This window comes from Lonchura striata, chromosome 2, assembly GCF_050655825.1.
Source record: "Lonchura striata isolate lonStrDom1 chromosome 2, ASM5065582v1, whole genome shotgun sequence".
In the NCBI taxonomy this organism is placed as follows: Eukaryota; Metazoa; Chordata; class Aves; order Passeriformes; family Estrildidae; genus Lonchura; species Lonchura striata.
Genome location: NC_140704.1, coordinates 52,502,547 through 52,524,822, shown reverse-complemented (window position 1 = coordinate 52,524,822; position 22,276 = coordinate 52,502,547). Strand labels below are relative to the sequence as shown.

Below are 22,276 nucleotides of genomic sequence, written 5' to 3'. Positions count from 1 at the left end.
CAAGGTGATTCCTGTACCCTAGAGGTCCAGGGTGCTGTCCTTGCCCTTGGTGACCATGCACTGGGCACAGCTGCTGGACATCCCCCACACATCTTTGGGGGACCAACCTTGTGCTGTAACTCCTCTCTTAGGCTGTGACAGAACCCAACCCTGCAGAGACCACCCCTCTCAGCCATCTCCTTCTCTGCCAGAGCTAATGTATATGACATCCTGCTGGGAGGAGGACCAGGGACTTGATCTGTCTGGTTACAAACTCTTTTCCTGGGGCATAAGGGGGCTGATTTCAGCAGCTGCAGCTTGGAGGAAAGCCAAAGTGAAACCAGAGCCATAGGCTGAGATAGACAAAGCCAGCATATCACCATGGAAATAATGCAGACTTTGTGAAACCAGTAAGTGCAGGTGACACTGGTGTGGTGGAAAGGTTGGTCATTTTTGGACATAGAAGATTTGGATCTGAGCCCAAAGCACAGCCAGGCAAATAAAAAATTCTTCCAAACCAGGAAAATAGCTTATTGCTGTTTTTACTGTCGTATCCCCTTGTTCCACTGAAACCATGCTGCTCAAATCTTTTATTAAATACACTCACTGGCTGTGTTTATATGGAATACAAAACACATTTCAGCCTGGGGTAAAATTTTTATAGCTTGTTTATCACTTTATCCATTCTGAAAGTTATTTATTAGAGAAGAGCTCACTTGGTCTTGAAATTCACTACCAGCTAGTTTTCAAGAATAATGCAAACCTAAAATTTTAGCTCAGAAAATTCCATGTTATATAGGATGTACAGATTTCTTTCTCTCAAAGTTCTCTGGACTTTTTTAAAGTTCTCTGGACAGGAGCAGTGATAGCAGATTTGTCTCTAGCCTTGCTCTGCATGCTGGTCTCTCCAGTCACATTCAGATACGTGCAAGGGCCTGTCTTGCTGAGATTCTGTAATTGAGTGGATATAGTCTATATATAGACTCTATAGTCATTGCACCAGTTTTGCAAACTACATACCAACTGTGTGCTAGAAGGTTGTTTTACACAATTTCATTTATTAATTAAAAAAAACATTATTTTGTATTTGAATGATGTCATGAGTCACACTGGCAGTCTCAGGTGGTTCCAGGTGGGCAATAAGAAGGAAACTCTTCAGTCCTTCTTGGTATCTCTCCTCCATGCACGTAGGCCCTCTAAAGAGCGGCGTTGCCTTTTAGTGTCCGATGCCATCCTTATCTGTGTCAGCATTACCAGTAACAACCTTCCTCTTCCCTACATGGCTGCAGAATTCATTTAAATGTTCATCAGCAAGCTTTATGCACTCTCCTGGAGAGTAAAGAGTATCCCCACAGACAGCAGGGACATGAACTCTATCACCCTGACCCACCAAGGTTTGGTCTCTTGTAGCTTTCTCAGTGCTTGGACTGCTTGGGCACCTTCTCCCATGGAAGGTGGAAGCTTCCCAATGGAAGCTCAGTTAATGCTCAGTTAAAGCCATGGATCTTTTCTCTTTTAAGAGGCAGATACCAGCTCTGAAAGGAGCTGAATGACACCACCAGCCCTGTGCTCAGAGCCCACGCACACACCTCATCCATGGCTCAGCTGGCTGGCAGAGGCTGGACCTGGTTGTGACTGCGTGGAGCTGGACTCCAGCAGGTTACTCGTGGGTGGAACCCCCCTGACACCTCTCTCAGGCTCCACCCTTTATGCTTTGCTGTCACCCAGTGTAGGAAACAGGGATGTTCGTGGTCAGGTCTTTTGAATTTAGACTGCAAACAAACATTGTTCAAGAATTTAGGTTTCCTTGTCCACCTCAGATTTTGGATTTCATGGCACCCATGAGGCAGAAGACTCTATGTCATGGTATAGTTCTACAGTCCTCACCCTCCCTTCCAGCTGAGGCCTGGAGACAAGACCATGACTATCTGATAACTTCCAAAACTGGGCTGGAAATTGAGAACAATCTGGTAGATTTGCAAATTAGCAAATGGAAGATCCCACCTGAAAATGGCATGAAGGTGTTACTTTTTAATTTGCCTTTGGTGTAAAACAATCAGAGTTTTCATTTTATATTAATATGTAAAAGATTTTGTGTCTTTACTTGAAAAAGCTAGAGTGCTTTCCACAACAGATGTAACTCTGATTTTGAGCCAGATTTCAGTGCAACTGAAGTTTGTCTCTGGGCAATTAAAATCTTCAATTAACATATTAATTATTTTTCTAATGATATTGTATTCTTTCTGCCTTCTGAAGGGGAAAGAAAATGTTTAATTTGTATGGTGGTTTGTGAGTTATTTAGCTAATTTACACATGAGAATTTGCTAGTGTTTACCTTACAGTCACAAAACCATGCATTTATTTTAAGGGTTTTATATATTTCCTGCTCTAGTAGCTTCAGCTGGCAGGTGTAATTACCAAACCTTAAAAATGCAGGAGATTGTTGTACATATTTGTACTTGTTGAGATAGAAGGAACAAACACTTCTAACATAAATACTGGAGCTACCTATCTTTCTCTGATCTTTATAAAAACTAAAAAACCTTTCAAATATCAATATGTGGAAGTTTAAGAAAAAAAATAATTTTGATCTCTTCAATGGTGTTCCAATCACTTCAATGCAAAGACAGTGCTCAAGCTGTGCAGCAGGTAGCTCTTAATTGAGGCCGATGGTGTCAGGGGAGATCAAAGGAACAAGGGAAACAACATAGGGACAGAAAAGCATATCCGCTATACAAATATACCTACTCTTCTGTCATTGCTAACAGGACTGCTTATTGACAGAAAATCATGTTTGGTGTTCTTTTAGCATGGCTGTGTGTGGAGCTCTATCTTGTCCGAAGTGGCTCAGGAGTTTGGGCAGTTGTCTGTTCTCAGATGCCAGATCAGCCCCTGTTGCAAGTGGTGGCATACGCTGAGAACAAATATTTGCTGTCTCTGGAAACAAACTGTTGAGCACTGAATTAAATAATTTTTCAAGATTGAATAGATTTTCTTGCTTTTACTAGCCTGTACTGTTCATCATGTCTGGAGACCTATTGGACTAATTGCTATACAAACTATCCCAAACTATCCCCTTAAGAGGAAGCAGTAGAGCAGCAGCATGGGCTGCAGCCAGAGGCCAGGACACACGAGAAGTGTAGACATGTACAAGCAGATGCATGCATATGTAGAGATTGAAAAGAGATGCTGATTTTAGTTGTTTGCATTCCAGCTTTACTGTGACTGGAGTTTTCTTTGCAAGAAGTATTTTTGAGAAAGGGATTTGAAGCAAGATGGCAGCTACCAGCAGGATATGAGTCTTAAGATTGCTTCAGGCAGGACATGGCATGCATAAAGATTATATTCATATACTTGTGTGATAAAGAGAAAAAAAAAAACAAAGGTACACAGAGATTATTTAAAGGGCAGGATAGAAGGATCAAGCACCAGCTGCAGAGACCAACAGTGGCTTCTGTAGGGAGGGGGACAAACCTGAAGGAAATGAAAAGTGGAGGGGGAGAAGGAAAAGATGGAATAATAGCAGAAGCTAAGGAGATGGATAAGAAAACGGAAGGGAAGGAGGCTTGATAGCTGCATATATCAGGGCTGAATAGCAAACAAGAAACCTTAATGTTAAATGACAAGTGAGGAAAGAAAAGGTGTAAGATAAGGTGAGAGAGATAAAAACCTAAATCAGGGAGGTGGTAAACATCAATTGGATCAACTTCAATTCGCTTTGTTTCCAAAAGGAGAAATAGCTTAAGAAGACTCCACTGCTGAGTGGACACTTCTCTCTATTTTTCTTCTGAATCACGATAACTTCATATGGAGATCTAAGAAGAAACTATTCAGCCTCTAAGCTGAGGCTGCTTTTGATGACAAACTCTTGTTCCCAGACAGAAAATGAATGTATACACAGGCTGTAGTATTCTCAAAACAAGCAGCACAACTCCTCTATTCTCCTGTATTCCTTAGTCTGTTTCTCTTACCTCTTTATCACACAGGCTCTAAACATAATACTGCTGATTTTCCTGGCCCTTGAGATGATATGTTTGCGTATGCATTTAATGAAATAAGTGCTGTTTAGACTTTGATTGCAATAGCAACTGGCAGACCCAGTCACGGACTGAGTTGTACAAATACTGTATGAGAGTCATGTGAAACCCAAACTAAAGTGCCAGGAAACATGCAATCTGAATGTAAAGACAGGAGTTCATAGGTGACCAGAGACAGCCAGCAAACAAATTCAGAAAACACTGTTCATCTGAGCAATGACAGTCTTTCTGATCATAGGCTCTCCAATTTACCTGAAGTGCACTTCAATTATAATCACGATTCTGAAGCATGTCATTTAATATAAACGTACCCCTGAGTAAATCTATCCATATGTAAGATAGCACTTCTCCTATCTATTACTGTTAAAGTCTTAATGCATAGAGGCATTCCTGCCACTTGTCCTGGAACAGGGGATGAATAGAGCACAGGAGACAGAGCCCTGACCACCGCATGGCACGAGCTTTGCTGCCCATGGGGTGTTCCTGGCTGGCTGGGGTGCTGTCAGCAGGGCTTTCTGTCAGGTTTGGCATAAGCCCTGAGCAATGGCATTCTTTCTGGATTAAATGTGTGAAAGGATCACAACACATTCAGCTGCTGTGCAAAAAATGCTTTCTGTGACTCAGTATAGATTTTGTGTGATATGTGAGCCAGGCAGTTTAGGTAGGTACGCACACTGGTTTATTTTTGCTTGTCATTCACAAACTGAGTGACTTGAATTGAGGTTTGTCATGCTGAGATGCTTTGAGGATGGAGGAGTGAGAAAATGTATTGCAATACCTTGGAATTCTGTTGTCTGGCACAGCAGGAGGCAGATGGGGTGCAAGTCTGGAAGCTCTTCCTCCTTCTGGAGTGGTCTTACAGCATCCCTGCTCTGTATAACCTGCTAGTGTATTGTGGATGGCTCTGGAGGCACGAGTGAAGCTGTGGGGTTTCACATTGCCTTTGAGAATAAAACTTTCTATGAAAGCTGAGTTAGAACTGGCTTAGGAAGAGACTTGTGTCTGTGCTTTTATCCCAAGTCACAGAAAGTAGAGAATAGAATGTTTCTGCTGTATGTGACATAATGTAGTTTATTACTTTTTGTTATGTGTGAAGCTACCAAGTCTGAAACCAGCTTCTGTGTGGCTGTAGAAAACTCATGGTGACTGGTTGTGAGAAGAGGATTTACAGTTTAGCTATTTGGAAGAGTTTTGCTGTGTATGCTTCTAACAGACGGCTGAAAAAAGTGTGGATTAACTTCTCTGAGATTGCCTTTAAAGATGATGTGGCTCCTTGCCCAACTTTGGGATCACCCTGTTTTATCTCCAGTGTAAATACGCTTCTTTAATAAAAGCAAAGAGCCACCAGACTACAGGCAGTTGGTAAATTTGGGACTAAAATGGATTATGTCTGTGAGATTTAGTGGTTTGTGAAAGACAGAGGGAGATGACAAAGCAATGTTTACTTTTATTTTGTCTAATTTTATGGCTATTACATGTTTTGAAAATCTTTTAATAACAAGGGAGTATAATCAAATGGCATTGTTTTGTTTTATAATTTTTTTATTCAGATTAACATTTCTGAACAGTTGAGAATCTTCCTAAATACAAAGCTTTTTCTTCTTCATTTTTTGTGCTCTTGGTGAATTGACAATTTTAACAGTGGTGTTGATCACTTGTTGTTTTAAGGTTTCTCAGCTGTTGATGAATGCACAGCAGAAACTGATGGTGGGGATGAATAGTAGTGTGGGCCAACAGTCTCCAGAGGTGTGTGATGTGAGGAGATAGGGATATCAAACTCTCTGGTGGCTGAGGGGCTTTCCCTGCTAGTGCTGTAGGGAACCTATAAAGCATCAGCATGCCCAGATCACAGAAGAGAAGGAGGGGGAATGAGCTGAAGTATAGGCATTGTAAATGTTGCTGAATTGTAGATTTCTTTTGGTTTTTTTTAATTGTATTTTAAAGTTTTATTACTTCATGTTTGAAGAGCCTTCTGTCCTTGCTGATTGGCTCTTCCTGATTCAGACTTAAGTTTCTCTCTTTGTTTCCTTCTCTCTGCATAGTTTTTGTAACATGTGGATGTTTCAAAACCATTTGAGGCCTGAATAAAGAAGCAGAATCTTGCTCACAGTGTTTTGCAGTCTTGTCTTGGACTATTCAAACTATATATTGGACTACTCAAACTGAATATCTGGTCAGTTCCAGTATGGTACACTGAGATTTACTTCCTTTGTGGCTGGTCCCTGCAAATCCATGTTTGTCAATAAATTGATAGGAAGAGGAAATACTGGTTAGCTGGTGCCCATCTAAGCTCATTCAATGTGAGGATTTTGCAATGAAACTCCACTGTACAAGTCTTTTATTTTCTTTCCGTTTCTTCCTAACTTAAATGGCTATTATGCTTAATCTTACACAGTCTGAAAAGTTTATTTTAAGTTTATTTTTAAATGGTTCTTAGTTTTTAAAACGTGTATTTCAGCATTGAAGTGCATGACAACGTCCAGCTCTACTGGAACATAATGTAGTGCGCTGTTAACATGGGTAAGGTACACTTGATAATGAACAGTGGGACAAATCAATTAATAAAATGTTGTCAAAGGCTTTGGTGGAAAAAACAATATTTTTGAATGTCGCTTATGTTGGTTGTGGGATACATGCTGAGTTAACCTCATTGAACTTTTCCCCAGGAATTGATGCGCTTACAATTGGCGGGTCATTATGCTGCTCCACCTGTGTAGTGTTAAGGTCAGTGTGTTTTTCTGATTATAAAAACCATCCATACCATTCCATTATAAATTCACTACCATTCATATAATGGAATGTGCCAAAGCTCGGAGCTCGTTGCAGCTGCCCCCGGTCCATGTTTAAGATCAAACAAAGTGGTTCAGGTAATTTGAGCACCTTTTCAAGAATATGCCAAATCAAGCTTCATTTGAAGTTATCTTTCATTGTTTAAGGGGTTTTTTTCTTCTTTTGTAACCTGCTAAGCATCCATCTGATGTCAGTGTTGGGTTTGTTTGGTGTGGCCAGCCCAAGAATTCTTACGGAATGAAGATGTGGTGATTATACAATCCTAGCAAGGAGGTCCTGGGAGCAGCAGGCAATTGTAACACTGCAGTTGCACGTATCCATGCCTAGGCAAAGCACAGAATGCATCAACCACTCACCTTCACAAGGCATTTTCTGACACCTGCAGCTTCTAACTGTGAATTAATTCTGAGTCATGACGACACACAAATCAGCCATCACGGTAGACACTAATGTGTGAGATGCAGGGGTGTATGTCTGTGGCACTAATCACTGACTAGAGGAACCTGTGAGATAATGTGCATGTGTAACACACTGCTGCTGTTTGCATCTTTCTGCACAGCTTGGTCTTCTCAATTATTATCAAAGAGAGCCAGAATGTGCGTTGAAGTTTATCTAGTGTTATTTTTGTCACTGAAATGTTGATATAGTTGGGGCTTTTGAGTGTTTGCTTCTATGTTTTTCTTTCATATTAATCATCCAAATAACTTGAATTCTGTGAAGAGGAAGAGTTCAGTGAACAGCAATGTATGTCATAGGGCACGATGTTCTTCCAGTTTCATGAGAACCTATCCTTTATGTTTAAAGTTCTGCACTTCACAGTAGCCAGTGAGAGCCTCAGGCGCAAGCAGTTCTGCTGGGTAGGCATTTCAGCCTCTGTGCAAATTAAGCAGTGCTGTAATTGCTGAGGAAATATATGAAGTCTTGGTGGTGACAACTGAAAATCTTTGTGGATGTGTCCAACAGCACTCCTTTCACCTCTGTCTAGCTGCAAGATTAGTGGTATGCTACATACATATAGACACAAAATGTGATGAGGAATCACAGAAAGACTCTGGTGAAGAATAATCCTTGAATGTCCTAGTTTATGAAAACTGTACACAGGCTGACATTTCATATGACAATCATTTGAATTTTGCAGCTATTGCATCAGGTAAGTACATCATCAGATATATTTGGCAGCTTCTTTTATTACTCTGAAAAAAAAAAAAAAAACCAACAACTAAATGAAATCTCCCTTGCCCCCACCCCCACAAAGATGATGCAGATTATGGTAGGATTGCACTTTTGCTCAAGTGAAAAGGCTTAAAAGGAAGGGCATGTTTAATAGCAGAAGGGGTACGAAAAAGATTGAGAATAGGGTTTGTTTTAGTAAAGCAGAGTGCATAATACCTGTTTAACTTGTAAGCAAAACCAGAAGGAGTGTATTTGCAGAATTTTCAAATTCATCTGTGGTGATGATTTTCCCAAGTTTTAAATGAATGGATCTCTCACAGCTAGCTAAGTGTCTTTAATAAATCTGGACCCTTACATACAACACCACAGGGCATCCTGGAGGTTGTGTTAAGTATGTTCCACCAAGAATCCTGCCAGGAATAGGTAGCTGATGTAGCAGCAGGAAGAAAATGAATTACTTACTTGCTGAAGCATATTCAACTGACTGAGATGCTTTGTTTCCTCAGGGTGGTCTTGTGGTTAAGATAAAGGAGTCTTGGTCCTCAGTCTGTATGGACAGCTGTATTCAGATGTACCAAAGTGATGTCGATCACCTGTGACAAAGTGCTGTCTATTAGATATGTCACCTATCTTTTATTGACAAAATTCCTTAACTGCAGCTTTGGTTCAGTTTCTACCACTCTCCTCTATGTGTGGAGGGAAAAAAGCTTTTCCTAATTGGAAAGTCTTTTCACAGTTCTTTGCCCCACCTTCCCTCTCCTCATTGTGCATTGAAAGCATGTTGAACTAAGTTTATAACAAAATTTCCAACTGGACACTTTTTTCTCCTTTATTGCCATTATTAGGAAAAAAAAAATAGTTTCAGTTTTAATCTCAGCATGGTTTACTTCAGGGAAATCAAACCAGATGCACAATTTAGTGTATGGTAATCAGCAGTAGGTACCTGCAACTGGTCCTTCCAGATAGGCTTTTGAGTTGCAATGTAGGCATTGGAAATAAGTGTCAGTATTTCTAAGCAGTTTGAAGACTTGATGGGTACAAGAAGTGTAAGACCCTTCCAAATCCTTGAGGGGACCTGAGCACTATTTAGAAGTGTTTAAGTATCTAATTGCATTTCTTTAAATTCATTTCCCTACATATGCCCTAAATAGTCAACAGAGTGAAGTCATGCTCCTGTTGGTATTTCAGAGCACCATTTTCTCTCCCTTAGATGTACAACCAATATAAAAATGTTACCCTAAATCAAGTGCTCAAATCTCAATGCAGGCTATCAAAATGGGAAGGAAAATACAGAAACACAGCCAAAAATGTTATAACACAATCAAAATAAGGTTCTATTTACAAAATATGTTAGTGCTGTAGTACATGGTGGCTCCTCTCCAAGTAATTTCTGCTTTTGAAAAAGTCTTCTCTAGATGAGACACAGAGCAGCATATTAACCTTTTGCTTTGGAGTTAGTCCTTCATTAGGGAAGAGGGCTGTTATGAATATACCACTTAAAAAAATAATCTCCAATATGAGTTTTACCTTATGTTTGGTCTATCAGGGACCACTGTAGCTCATGTGCTTTTTGTGAAATGCTGTGTATTTACATTAAGACATACAGCAATATTTTATTCTTTACTTAGAGTTTATCACATATGGAATTCATACTTTCAATAAAAATAGTTGTTTATGGGAAAAAGATCCTCTGATTTTCCTATGCCAAATGTTGTTATTGTACAGTTGTTACCTGGGGTTTATTTAGGACTAAACAGACAAAAATTTTCAGATATCCTTTTGCAGTATAATTCTCAAGCAAAAATAAAAAACAACAACAAATAAGCTATAGAAATTACTTTTTATAAAACAGCACATATTGGTAGAACCTATGCTGAAAGCTATTTCTCAGACAAAAGCATTTCCCCATATCCAAAATAAAGCATTTTACAATCCCTTTGCTTTCATCTGTGCCTTATATTTGCACTGCCTTTCTTAATGCTAGTGATAACCAAAATATCTAAAGAATGTGCTTTGAACTCTGCAACTTTTCTTATATGTTTGTCTGATAGGCAGAAGAGCCAACAGATCCACCAAAATCATTGGGTGCAAAAGGAATGGTGGCTAGCCATGAAAGCATGAAGGAAACCCTGGCTCTTCCTGTAGACTTTCAAATATGTGCTAGTGGTCCCAGCAATGGCTGCAAGATATGGGAGAGTGGTTGGAGGAGAGGTGGAGCTGTGAACCAGAACCCTCGCTCTCCTCATGTCTTTTTAATTAGAGTACAGAAATATTGGCTGGGATTGCAGTTACATCTTAATGGAGAAATTAAGAAACAGATTAATTTTTGGCACGATTCCCTCCTCCTGTTTACATTGGTCTCTATTTCCAGCACGAGTTTAATTGAAAGAACAATTCTCTGTACTTTCTTAGTATCTGCCAGACATGTAAGGGAATAACTATACATTTGGAAAAACACAAGGGTGCTTAAGGGCACCACCAGAAATTGAGACATGCTTTAGAAAACAGCACAACTAACCAATATTATCATCCAGGTTATTAGGAAGGGAGCACTTAATAGGAAATTTGATTACAATTGCAATTGTGCCCACTATATCACCTAAGTGAAAGGTTGTGAAGATGGTGCTTTCCATCTAACTTCAAGTATTTAGGGGGACAGGAATATGGGACTGAAGTTGTTTCAAGGCCTGTTGAATTTAACAGACCTTGAAACAACCTAGGCCTCATCTTCCATCAATCCAAGACATGCAAGATGAGGCCTTGGCTGAATTCGCTTTTGCACTGATCCATACCTTCTGCACAAGCCATTAGCCATACTTGATAAAATTGATGACATTGGAAACAATGCATGCCTTCGGAGTTTTGATGCCACTTTAAAATTTCTGTTTGCTTTACTGGCTGTTGTCAGCTAAAAATTCATAAACTTAAAAAAAAATCTGAAATAAAAAGCATTATAATTTATTTTGGTAAAATGTAAACATGCTTATAATTTCCAGGTTTTCCATACTGGGTACCTACATTATTTTCATAGTGTTTTGCAACTTTGCTCTTGCATGATGTGTGGCCATTCTTTGGTTTTGACATGCACAAAGATTTTGATTTTACTGGGAAATTCAAATATGTTCTCTAAATGTGGTTCCATCTCTTAAAGCAGAGAAATGGCTGAAAAATTTTTGAACTTCTATATGTTAAAAGTCAAAATAAAGTCAGTGAATGTTTATTAATATTAAACCATTTACAGAACTAGTTGCCTAGTGAAAAAAATATTCTACAATTCACCAAGAAAGCTCTGTCAAATACATTATCTCTGACTCTTTATGTGAATATATACTTTAAATTGAATTGGGAATTTAAAAAAGCAAAAATGTAAATGAGGTTTTTTTTTTGTACTTTGCATTTTAAATTAGTCCATTTTTCATGACACTGAGTTTTCACTTCTGTTAATTTCTTTGGTTCTTGAAGAAAAATTATGCACTTGATGCCTCATTCAATGTAGGAGAAAAAATTCACACTAGTTTTACTAGTAAACGAGAAATCTGTCACAAAATCCATGCAGAAAATATAAGCATGTTTTGTTTAATTTGTAACTAAAATTTTCCATGAGGATGAGAACACACTGAACTCTGTATGACAAAATACTAATTAGGAAGAAGGGAGCTGGAGAGGGAGTAGTCTTGTGTTGCATATTTGATCAGGTTCTGTTCCCATTAAAGTGACTTTGATTAGATTTATGCTGTGTGTTTCTAATGGTCTTTGAAATACCATAACACCTATTTCTGCAGACTTCTACACAGGAGGAAATTCCCTTGTGTGAGTAATCAATTCAGTTGATGGAGGCTATGTATAATTTTTTTTTAATAGCTTACCTTCCTGGGATGATCAGACTTCTGGTTGCCCTGCTTTCTGTCAGTCTCTTACCTAATTGCTTCTGAAGCCATTGGCTAATTTCAAGTGAAGCAGAAAGGAGTCTTTGAGATAATTAGGTTTCTACAGGCCTTGGGGGCTGGGAAGAGGAGAGAGATGCAAGGTTGGGATTGGAGGAAAGACAGGTAGAATCATTTGTCACCTGCTTAAGCAGATGGCAAAGTATCATTACCTTTGCCTTAGGTGGGTTTTCTGCATTGAAATGGACAGGAAAAAGCTGGGACTTCAGCAAAGGTTTGGTGATGAAGGATAGCGCTCTGCTGGAAAACAGCTGTATTAATTCCACTTCTAACAGAGCTGTTTGTTTTTATTTCCAGGAATACTTTTGGAATCAAACCTGAATGTCTTCAATGCAAACATTTAGCTTCTGGTTAAAGGTTACAGCAATCAGTTTATCACTAATACTGAGAGAAAAAGTACCAGAAACATTACTATGTGGCTATTAAGCTAATGTGTTACAAGTGATAAATCTGTTAAATTAGTGTCTTTGTCTGTTTGCAGGTCATATACTGTGGTGGGCTGACCCTGACTGGATAGCAGGTGCCCAGCAGAGTTGCTCTCATCATTCGCCTCCTCAGCTGGACAAGGGGAGAGAAAATATAACAAAAGGCTTGTGTGTTGTTACAAGAACAGGGAGAGTTTCCTCATCCATTACTGTCAAGGGAAAATCAGACTTAACTCATAGAAATTAAATTATTAGCAATCAAATCAGAGTAGGGTAATGAGAAATAAAACCAGATCTTAAAAACATCTCTTCCCCCTGGTGTTGTGGCCGGTTCTTCCCATGTTTTTTCTGCCACTCTCTACTTCCAGGGAGAGGACTCCTTACCTCAAGGAGTCTCCTGTGGGGTCCCTCCCACAGGAGACAGTTCTCCAGACTTCTCCAATGTGAATTCTTCCCACAGTCTGCAGTTCACAAACTGCTCCAGTGTGGGTTTCCTGCCATGTCACAGGTCCTGTCAGCAAACCTGCTACAGTAGTGGGTTATTCTCTCCATGGATCTTTAGTTCCTACCAGGAGCCTGCTCCAGTGTGGCCCTTTCATTGGGCATAGCCTTCTTCAGGCATCCATCTGCTTTGGCCTGGGGTCCTCCTTGGGCGGCAGGTGGATGTCTTCTTCACTGTGGGCCACCAAGTGTTTCCAGGACACAGCTGCCTCACCATAGTCTTCATCCCAGGCTTCAGGGGAATCTCTGCTCTATGCTTGAAGCACTTACTTGCCCTCCTTCAGTGATCTTGAGGTTTGCATAATTGTTTGACATACTTTTTTTCACCCTTTTTGTTGTCTCATCTTGTGCTGAAATGATTTTCACCCAGGAATAGATTGTTAATGTCAATGAACTGCTTGCACCAGGATTGCTTTCACATGGGAACTTGCAAAGTGCTAGCTTCCTTTAGAAGAAATGACAGGCTAGTCACTGATATGAGGAGAGCAGACCTGATCTTATGAGTCCTTTCTTTATAATTTTTCTACCTTGCTGCAACACAGAGGTGGACCCTTCTTCGAGCCAGCTGGCACTGTCTCCATGGGACATTGGGGAAGCCTCTGGCAGCTGCTCACAGAAGTTGCCCCTGTAGTTCCCTGCTACCAACACTTGGTCACACAAACCCAATGTACACACACAAATGAACTCCTACACTGCTGTGGAACCCCTAATGGAAATGCCTGTTCACTGGTCAAGTTTTAGCATCTCTGACATTCCAGTTTTACTGCCTAGGGTTAAATTGAATGGCATTTTATCTAGCAAGTAATATCATCAGTTTAAAGTAGTGTCTACAGACCAAAACGTATTTCATTGATTTGTGCACCAAATTGGACAGCAGGAAGTTCTTGTTGTCTGTAGGAGAACAGAACTGATTCCCGAGATACCTGAGCAGGCTGTGGCTGCTTGTGTGGCCACAGCCTTGTTGCAGGGCAATGTTTGCATCTCAGTCTTTCTTCCCAAACTCAGGTTTAAGGCCTACAGAACTGAACAGTTTTCCAACTGGCTTACTTGTGCAGGCTTCTATAAATACTAATTAATGAAACTGGAGACTTTCATTGCAATGCCCTAAAACCTAATCCTTGATGAATTTAGGACACTTTCTTGACAGGGGATTTGTTACCAGAAAAACAGGTTAAAAAATTTGTCCTTTGGGCCTTATTTTAAGTGCAGTATTAAAAACTGTAATTACTTTTCTTCTGTGAGGAGTCAATGGCAGCAAAAAAGTGTTAAATCTAACTCATAGTCCTCATTAAAATGAAGTCGAACTATTGTTTGAACCTTCATTCAGAACCATTCTCATGCTTCTGTCTGTTAATGAGTGAAATAGAATATTTCCCATCACCTTTCCAGATGTTCTTCTTTGAAAAGTCTCTCAAGACCTTTTGAACATGGGACTAGAAACACTTTTGAACTGGGGTAAAAGAGGAAAGAAATAAATTAAAACCCTGTGCAATAATGTAAGCAGATGTAGAGCTTTCTATATATGATTGTGTGATACTCCATAGTAACATTTAATTATTGTGTTGGAGGTGTACTGGCAGCCAACTCAGTACGGGTGGAGTTCAGAAATCATAGTCACCACAAGGCTTGTCCCTTTCTATGTGCAACTCCAGGATTTTTTGGAGATTATAGTCACAGGGCTTCTTTCTTTTCTATGTTTCTATGTGGTTGGTGGAACCTGGACCAGTTTGCTCTTCTTCATCTGTTTGAACTAGATTGCTCCAGTTGTTATGGGTGGTTTCTGCTTTGAAAATCTGCTTTATACCTGTAATTGTTTTCCAGGGGAAACTACCAGACTGCATTTCATCTAGCATTGCCTAGCATTTGCCCAGGAAGCCACAGACACGTGGCTTAGAGTTGTCTTACGGTGATCTAGATGAAAACAGAGGCCCTGAATACAGCTTCTCTCATGTATGAGTTTTTTGGGCCCTAGATAAAGCCACCACATGTTCTTTTTTGTAAAATCTGAATCTTGTTCCTCAATTGGAGATTGTAATACCACTACTTTTCTCTAGTCATACTTTGCCCATTTTTTTTTTGCTTTCTTATGAATACATTTATATTAGCAGCTTATTATGATTTATACAATCAAAACATAACTTTTAATAATGATGAAGCACTAAGTAGCAGTCTGGTTTGAAAATACTTGTCTTAGTTTTTCCTGTCCAGAAACAGAAACATCTCACACTTTAAACTGTCTTGTAGGTTCAAAATCACTAGTATTAAGTTTTTAATTATATCAGAATTATTTTCAAGAATAAAATATTGGATCTGTGCCATTATTTAGCATAAGTCGGTTTTTCTTTACTGTTATTCAGTGCAAATTAGGAAATCTTGATCCTCAAAGTGTTGGTCATAATAGATGTTTCTTTAAAAACAACAGACTGGCTATTTTGTTCTCACAGTCTCCACAAAAGTGTGCATACATGAGGAAGCAATCTATTAAGAATAAGCATACTTAAATGTGGAATTCAAACTCTTAGTACTTGCAAGAACTGTTAATTCTGTCATTTTCACTGACATCGACTGACAGAAAATGTGACAGGAAATGTGCAGTAATGATGACTAGGCTTCAGTGTCTCATGTTCCAGTTTTCTTTAGAAAAAATGAAAAATGTCTATTCTAATAATTGCATAGAAAAAAAACCAGTCTGATATCATGGTCTAAAACTAATTATAGCTTAAATTATTCCTATCAAATCACATGTTTGTTTTTAGGTTTTGAGATCTCATTCTAAGAGTAGTTGCTGTGATCTGTATTTCAAAATGCAACTTGCTGCGCTACATGTTTTGTGATGTATTTTCCAACAGAATTGGTTGTCCATGGATAAAAACATTTAAAGAGTTTTAGTTAAAATATGAACTCTTTATTTTACAGGTCTGGGTTAGTCCTTGTTAGCTGCAGCTGTTGACAGCTATATGGTTTTCCTTTGCTTTACAAAGTCACTTTGTTCCCCATTGAAATCAAGAGAAGTTTTGCCTTTAACTTTATTGTAAGCAGGATCAAGCACATTCAACTGGATGACATTTCTGTAGTTTTCTGGAGGTAATATGGTAATAACAGGATCTCTGTAGCCAATTAATTTTAAAATGTCAGGGAATATTTCAGGCCTCATTGAAGGGGAGATGATGGAATTGGGGGCACACTCTGCAGTTGGTATCTGGTTGAAAGACTGGTTTATTGCAATGGTTTGTTGTTGTTTGTAGATCAAAGGAATGGTTGATACAGGCATTAATACTCAACAGACTGCTAATAGTACCTACCTGCCTCACTGCCTGAGGAGGCTAAGAGACTGACACTTCAAAACACTTACACTCTTAAAGAAATACAGATAGAGGTAAGAAGCATGACAGTCTAGCAGCACTGAATGAAACAGGACATTTTTAAAGTTCTCTTTGCTGTGGAGTGGGGGTTAGCCAAAGAACCATGAGTGGAAAGATCCTTCTTCTAGCCCTGCTGGGTTTTGTATGTTTATTGTCCCCACGAGTTAATCCAGTGCTTGTCTTATAGCTGGTACAGCAAGTGATGCTGTGTGTCTTGTCCCTTCCTATCTGCAAGTGTTGGGACAGTGGTATTGCCAAGTGAGGAAGAGGAGATCGGCTTTGAGAAAAAAAAGGGATGTGAAGGAGAAGAAGGTGCATGGTCATCTGGAATATGGCTTTGGCATAGGCTGTGATGTGAGAGACATGGCACAGAGGAACAGGGTCATTGCCAACAGCTTGGAATAGAGGGAGGTAGGAGGGAAAGTGCACACAGCCCTTTCAGAGGATAACACTCACAGAGTCAAGAGAAGTTTTGCAGGTCATGGTGATAAATGTGGTGTGTATGGATGCACTTGCACTGCACAGGAGTGTCTAGGCAAAAAGAGAAGCATGAGTGGTGGGAATGCTACATGTATAGATCTGCACGATAAATCCTTTGATACATACACACATGAACCTTTCATTTGCAAAGATTTATACTTGTGTCTGAAGGAGGTTAATATAAAAATCTTATTTTGAGATCTGTGCTTAGTTGTTTTCAGTCACCTCTTTTTTTGTGTGTATATTTTATGCATAATAAGCTATGCTTGACACCTGTGTAATACATTAGCCATGTCTTTTCTTCTTGTGTCTGGTAGCAATATACACTACAGATTTCACACAAGGCTTGTTTTCTATCAAAACAGTTGTCTTAGTGGAAGGTGTACTGCATTCTTCATGGCAGAGAATGGTAGGATTTTTATAACTGTCATGTAACATAAGAAATAAAGAGTGCTTCTCGCAAAAAAAAAAAAAACTCCTCCAGTCACTGAACTTTGGGGAAGAGACATGGGAAATCTCAGACTGCTTCTGAGCAATGACTGAGAAATTACTGTACCTGACAGTTCTGGGAAACAGTGTACATTACTGGATATCTTTCTGCAACTCATGTTTACATCATTTCATTGTTAGTCTCTTCAATTGTGCAAAATGTCTTCACAGCTTTTCCTGTAAACCTCTGCTGCATTTACTGGTACTACATTTTTAAAAAGAGCTGTACATAGAGTACATATAAGTATTTTATTTTCTGTGTTTTTTCTCTGGATGTACCCTCTAGTCTGCAATTTTACAGCTGTCTAGAAAATCAGACTATTCTTAGGTAATCAGGTAGTAGTTTAGTTATGTTTTTTTTTATTTTCCCTTATTCTATTTTGCATCCATTAATGTACTTAGAATACACATCTTCTGCTGCCCTCAGGACTGCTTTGCCCACTTACTTTTATATAATATAAAATTTTACAGCTCAAGAGGTCTGACTGCTTCCTACCTAACCTAACATATCTGACCTAGGATCCCAACAGTCACTGACTCCTTATAAAGGCATAAAGAGAGGTGAAGCTGAATTCTGTCTGGGAAAGCCTTACTTGGGTCTCCGTCATTTTCATGAACTGCTTGTTCCTTCCCTTTGAGTACTCAGGGAGTCTTGCATTCCTAAATTGGGTGGTTTAAGTACTCAGAATTTCAACTGAATTAATCTGGACCTCTGTAGACATTGATCTTTTTCATGGACTAAGTACTTGAAGAACCAAAGCAACTGGTTGTAAAAATCCATCAGGTAAGCGATGTCTGTTATTATGTACTGTGCAGAATGTGAAACAGGACATCCAGCATGGTTAGGGCTTCTCAGTAGGAGTATCACTGGATCACCTCAGAGAAGAGCAGCAGTGTTTTTAGGCTGTAATAGAGAAGAGCATCCCTGTTCTTAACCTCCTCCTTCCTGAAATTCCCTTGGACTAAGTACCATTCCTGGGAGGCCAGCAGAGCCCCACTTTCCAGTGGACCTCATAAATGTGGCAGTGATTCTTATACAGACCAGTGTGGGACACACAGGCTTTTTGAGACAACCCTCTTCTTCGAGTGATGCTTAATTTACTTTAAAAGGTGGATTAAACCAATACTAGTGCTTGCTGCAGAATATTTGGATTTCTTCCTGCCATGATTGTTGTCCTTAAATATTGTTCTTGGGTTTGAAATGATGAAGAATGGAGGTTTTTAGTCTTTGGCACCACAGTCACAAGGACTTGTGTATCTGTGAATTTGGCATAGTCCACACTGGCCTTTGTGGACACGAGGATGCTTGGTAAGAGGGGGTGCGTTGTGCTATGTACAAATGCTTCATCTTGCACCTGTTGAGAGGTAGTCAGTGTCCTTCCTCTGTCTGGTACTGCTGCAGACTTTTCTGCCTGCTTCTGGTGGTTAAAACCAACCAAGTAAAAGATATATATTTCCTATCATGTGCATCATAAAACATGAACAAAGGTGAGCATTGTGGACTTTGGAGTATTTGACTGTAGCATATGAGAAGATCTGAAGCTTATTTCTTTCATTTTCTAGTGTGAAAAGAACAGACTGAAGCTGTGTAATGTTATCTTGATTAAAGTTATTATTATGTTGACACTTTTCTAATTCCCTTATAATTATCTTTTTGAGATTTTATATTCAGGCCATATTATATATTTACCTGTTCTTGTGTACTTGAATATGTCCTTTAAAAATGTTGGCAGTGTTTTCAGATCTTTTTTTCTGTAACGGGTAAGTCTGATGGCTGTTTCTCATCCCCTGCTGTGCTAAACTGCTGAGACAAGACTGTTTTTGCTGCTACCGTTTTAACAGAAAATAAAAAATTAATTTTATATTTAGTTGCATTTCACTGCATAAACTTCTTAGTGCTTTACGTAGTGAACTGTGAGTGGATTATTAGTGACTCAGTGCAAATGTCTTGAATGTAAGATTATTAATTGCTCTTAGTTAGACATAAAGTGGAGAAATTTGGGGTCAACTCATGTAAAACTAAGAAAATGTCTTTTTTGTTGTTGCTGTTTTTCAGAAGATTGTTTGGTTTATATACTTACAGGAGTACAGATCTTAATGTGATGTGTGTGTCTTTTAGCACGCACTCTTGGGTTCATCAGACAGTAGTCTTTTGTAGTGCTTTCGCAAAGAGAAGAAAAAAACACATTATTAATTTTCTTCCTTTTTCTGAACTCCAAGAATTTCCTTCCCATCATTTCCCCATATTCCAGCTTCTATCTTCTTGTCTCCAGGAGATTAAGTGCTCACAGAAAATATGGACTGCTCTTGTTTGTTTGCTGTGTAGATGGTAAGAGTACCCTCATTACTGTGCTGCCACTTTTTTCTGCCTTATGACTAATAGGCCTGAATCAGGAATCAATCCCACTCACCAGCACCAAACCTTGCTGGGCTGACCTTCAGGCCAGCTCTTTCATTTTGATTCTAATTTGTGCACTGATTTGCACATCACTGAAGCAAAGTTAAATATAAGAGGATACATTAACATAGCACTACAGCTGGACTGGAAAGGCACAAAGGTCAGAAAATGGAAATATGAACTGCCTAATAACATCCATTTGCCCTGCTGCTGATGTATAATGGCTTTGATTTTTGATTAGTGGTCATTATAGGCATATATATAAATATGTATATATATATGTGTGTGTGTATAGTGTCATAGATGTGCAATACTGAGACAAATGCTCTTAACATTCTCTAGTTTTCTATGGCATGTGCTCCTTTGAAATGTTTTCAGCTTTCCCAAGAGCAGCACTTTCTTCTATGTGCTCTGTAATATCTTACAGGGAAAAGAGTGTCAGTAGACTGTCTAAGCCTGCAAGTCCCTTGGTCTATTAAACAATTAATTTGGAGTGCTAAGAAGCAATTCCCGTGCCTCTAAAATAAATGGACCGATGCTACAAACTTCTCTGTGCTCTCCAAATCCTTTGGCTTCATGGCATTCTCCAATCCCTAGCTTCATGACTTTCGTGTTGGGTTTTATGTTTACAGCAAGTCAAGTACTAGATTTTATGGAGAAGACTGCATAGCATTTTCCACTCTACACCCTTGTTTACTGGATTTGGCTGTAGTATAAGCAATGCTTTAAATTTTTTTTTTAAGCATAGTATTAACAATTCTTCCAAAATTCAGATGTTCAAAGGGATTTTTTTTTAACAGGATGATAAATAAATAATTGAGATAGGTGGCAGTAGGTTGATGGGAGGTTGTTATGATAGCTGAAGCTGTAGCCTTGATTACAGCTTGCTTTTGAACTGTGTTCTTTCTTACCTCTGCATTGCCTTGCATTTTGTGTAGTCAATTGTACTATGCCTGCAGTGATGGAAAATGCAAATGTTCTGATGGTTAAATTTGCTGTGCAGGTACCATGTGCTGTGTTGAGGACTCTCCCTAGGCAGAAAGGAAGAAATCAGACCACTTCATTTGCCTTTTCCTGCCTCTGAGTTTGACAGAGGGATAGCATAGTTTCCCTGAAAGCAGCTGAGTGGCGGTGCTAAGGGACCCTCAGGGCTATGGGCCGGGAGAGCAGATGGGGAAGAGATACCTCCAGAGCAGGCCTGCAGTGGACGTGAAGATGAGGGGTTTCCTGGGAAGAGCAAGAAGCAGATCCTGCAATAAGTATTCAGAGCTATGGAAAGTAAGAGAGTTTGCTCTGAGAGAGGACTTCACATTGCTGAGTTGAGAGTAAGGCTGGAGGGGAAAGTCCTGCCCTCTAAGGAGTAGCAGCAAGATCATTATCATATACTTCTTCTTTCACCCAATTATTTTACTCTTCCATGCAACAGAGATGAGTTTCCTGTCCTTCAAAACTTACCCAATTCTAATTCAAGCTCTAATAATAATAAGCTCTTTCAGCAGCCATGCCTTCAAGTTAAGGGTCTTCCTCAAAGCTCTGGCTTGCAGATTCCCATCACATCGTCTTTTGATGACTGTAGGCACTATTGTTTTCCTACTTGTCTTTCTGGCCCAGCCTCGGGATTTCACTCTGGGTATTCATACCTGGGCTATGACTAGGTTTTCTAAATCTTTATAGGTTTTCTCTCATCCAGCTTACCAAATCTTCCATGTTGGCAGTTACCACCTTACTTACTGTTCTGTTAGTACAATATCCTTGTTGACACATGTGGTCTTACCTTCTTGAAAGCTGGTCCGAAGACTTCTGCTGAGGTAATTTATCTTTCACCAGACTGCCCTAATTTTTTACTTTTAAATCAGTCTTAGCTCCTTCTTGTCTTTAAAAAAACACGTAAGTCTTGCAAATGAGAGCTAAAAACTTATCAGGAGAGCCTTAATTTCTGGTGGAGCAACCAAGAGACTGATTCCACATCTGATTTGCCTATGATGCCAGACTTGACCACTGGCATATTAAATTTTCAGATGGATTAATGCACAGGGTCCATAGCTTCCCATCACAGAAAGCTATCTCATTGTCTTTCTCAGCAGCTGTCCTTGACATTTGGGTTGCAATGATGCTTGCAGACATCTGAGTGACTACTTCGAGCCCGCTGTCATGGTTGCTAATATTGTCACCTTGTTCTCTTAAATTTCTTCATCTGCCAGGGCTCCAGTGATGGGTTGTGTTTCAATCATATTTTGTCTCTGGTATGAGCAGTAAAAGTACATTGTACCACAATCCTGACCTGCACAAATCCATCTTCCAGCAATCAGAGGTAAATGGTATCAGTCCAACTTTCTGGAAGAAAGCTCTTAATTGTCTGAACAAAGAACAGAGCTGGATCCTTGCAGATGTTTATCTGAGATCTATCTCTTTTTGCTAAAACATCATGGACTTTTCTAGCATGATTTCAAATACTCCCAAATTAAAAAGAAAAAAAAAAAGAGAAAAAAAAAGAAAAATCCCTAACATTAAACCCTTCCAGGGGACATTAAACACTTCCAGGGGATGCTTCCACGTCAGCTCTGAATCCTGTGGTAAAATTCAGTTAGCAATAGTGGTGTGTGAAGCCTCTCAGCCAGAGGATTTTTGTTGTCTCAAAGAGGGAGACAAGTACCATTGATGGTGCATTTTTTTCAGGTAGTGAAGGAAAAGGCACCAG

General features: G+C 39.4%; 1 protein-coding gene across 10 annotated transcripts in view; it reads left to right on the top strand.

The window, feature by feature from the left end:
- The window catches only part of HECW1 (HECT, C2 and WW domain containing E3 ubiquitin protein ligase 1), a 236,242-nt gene that overhangs the window by 61,282 nt on the left and 152,684 nt on the right, over nucleotides 1-22,276 (top strand). For 2 of the 10 annotated variants that reach the window (XM_085570268.1, XM_021531969.4), the window contains exon 2: nucleotides 6,683-6,740. The exons of the other annotated variants lie outside the window; for them this stretch is intronic. In XM_085570268.1, coding sequence (XP_085426394.1) covers nucleotides 6,714-6,740 — 27 coding nt within the window. In that variant the 5' untranslated portion in view covers nucleotides 6,683-6,713. The remainder of the gene's footprint in view (nucleotides 1-6,682; nucleotides 6,741-22,276) is intronic. 10 annotated transcript variants of the gene reach the window in all.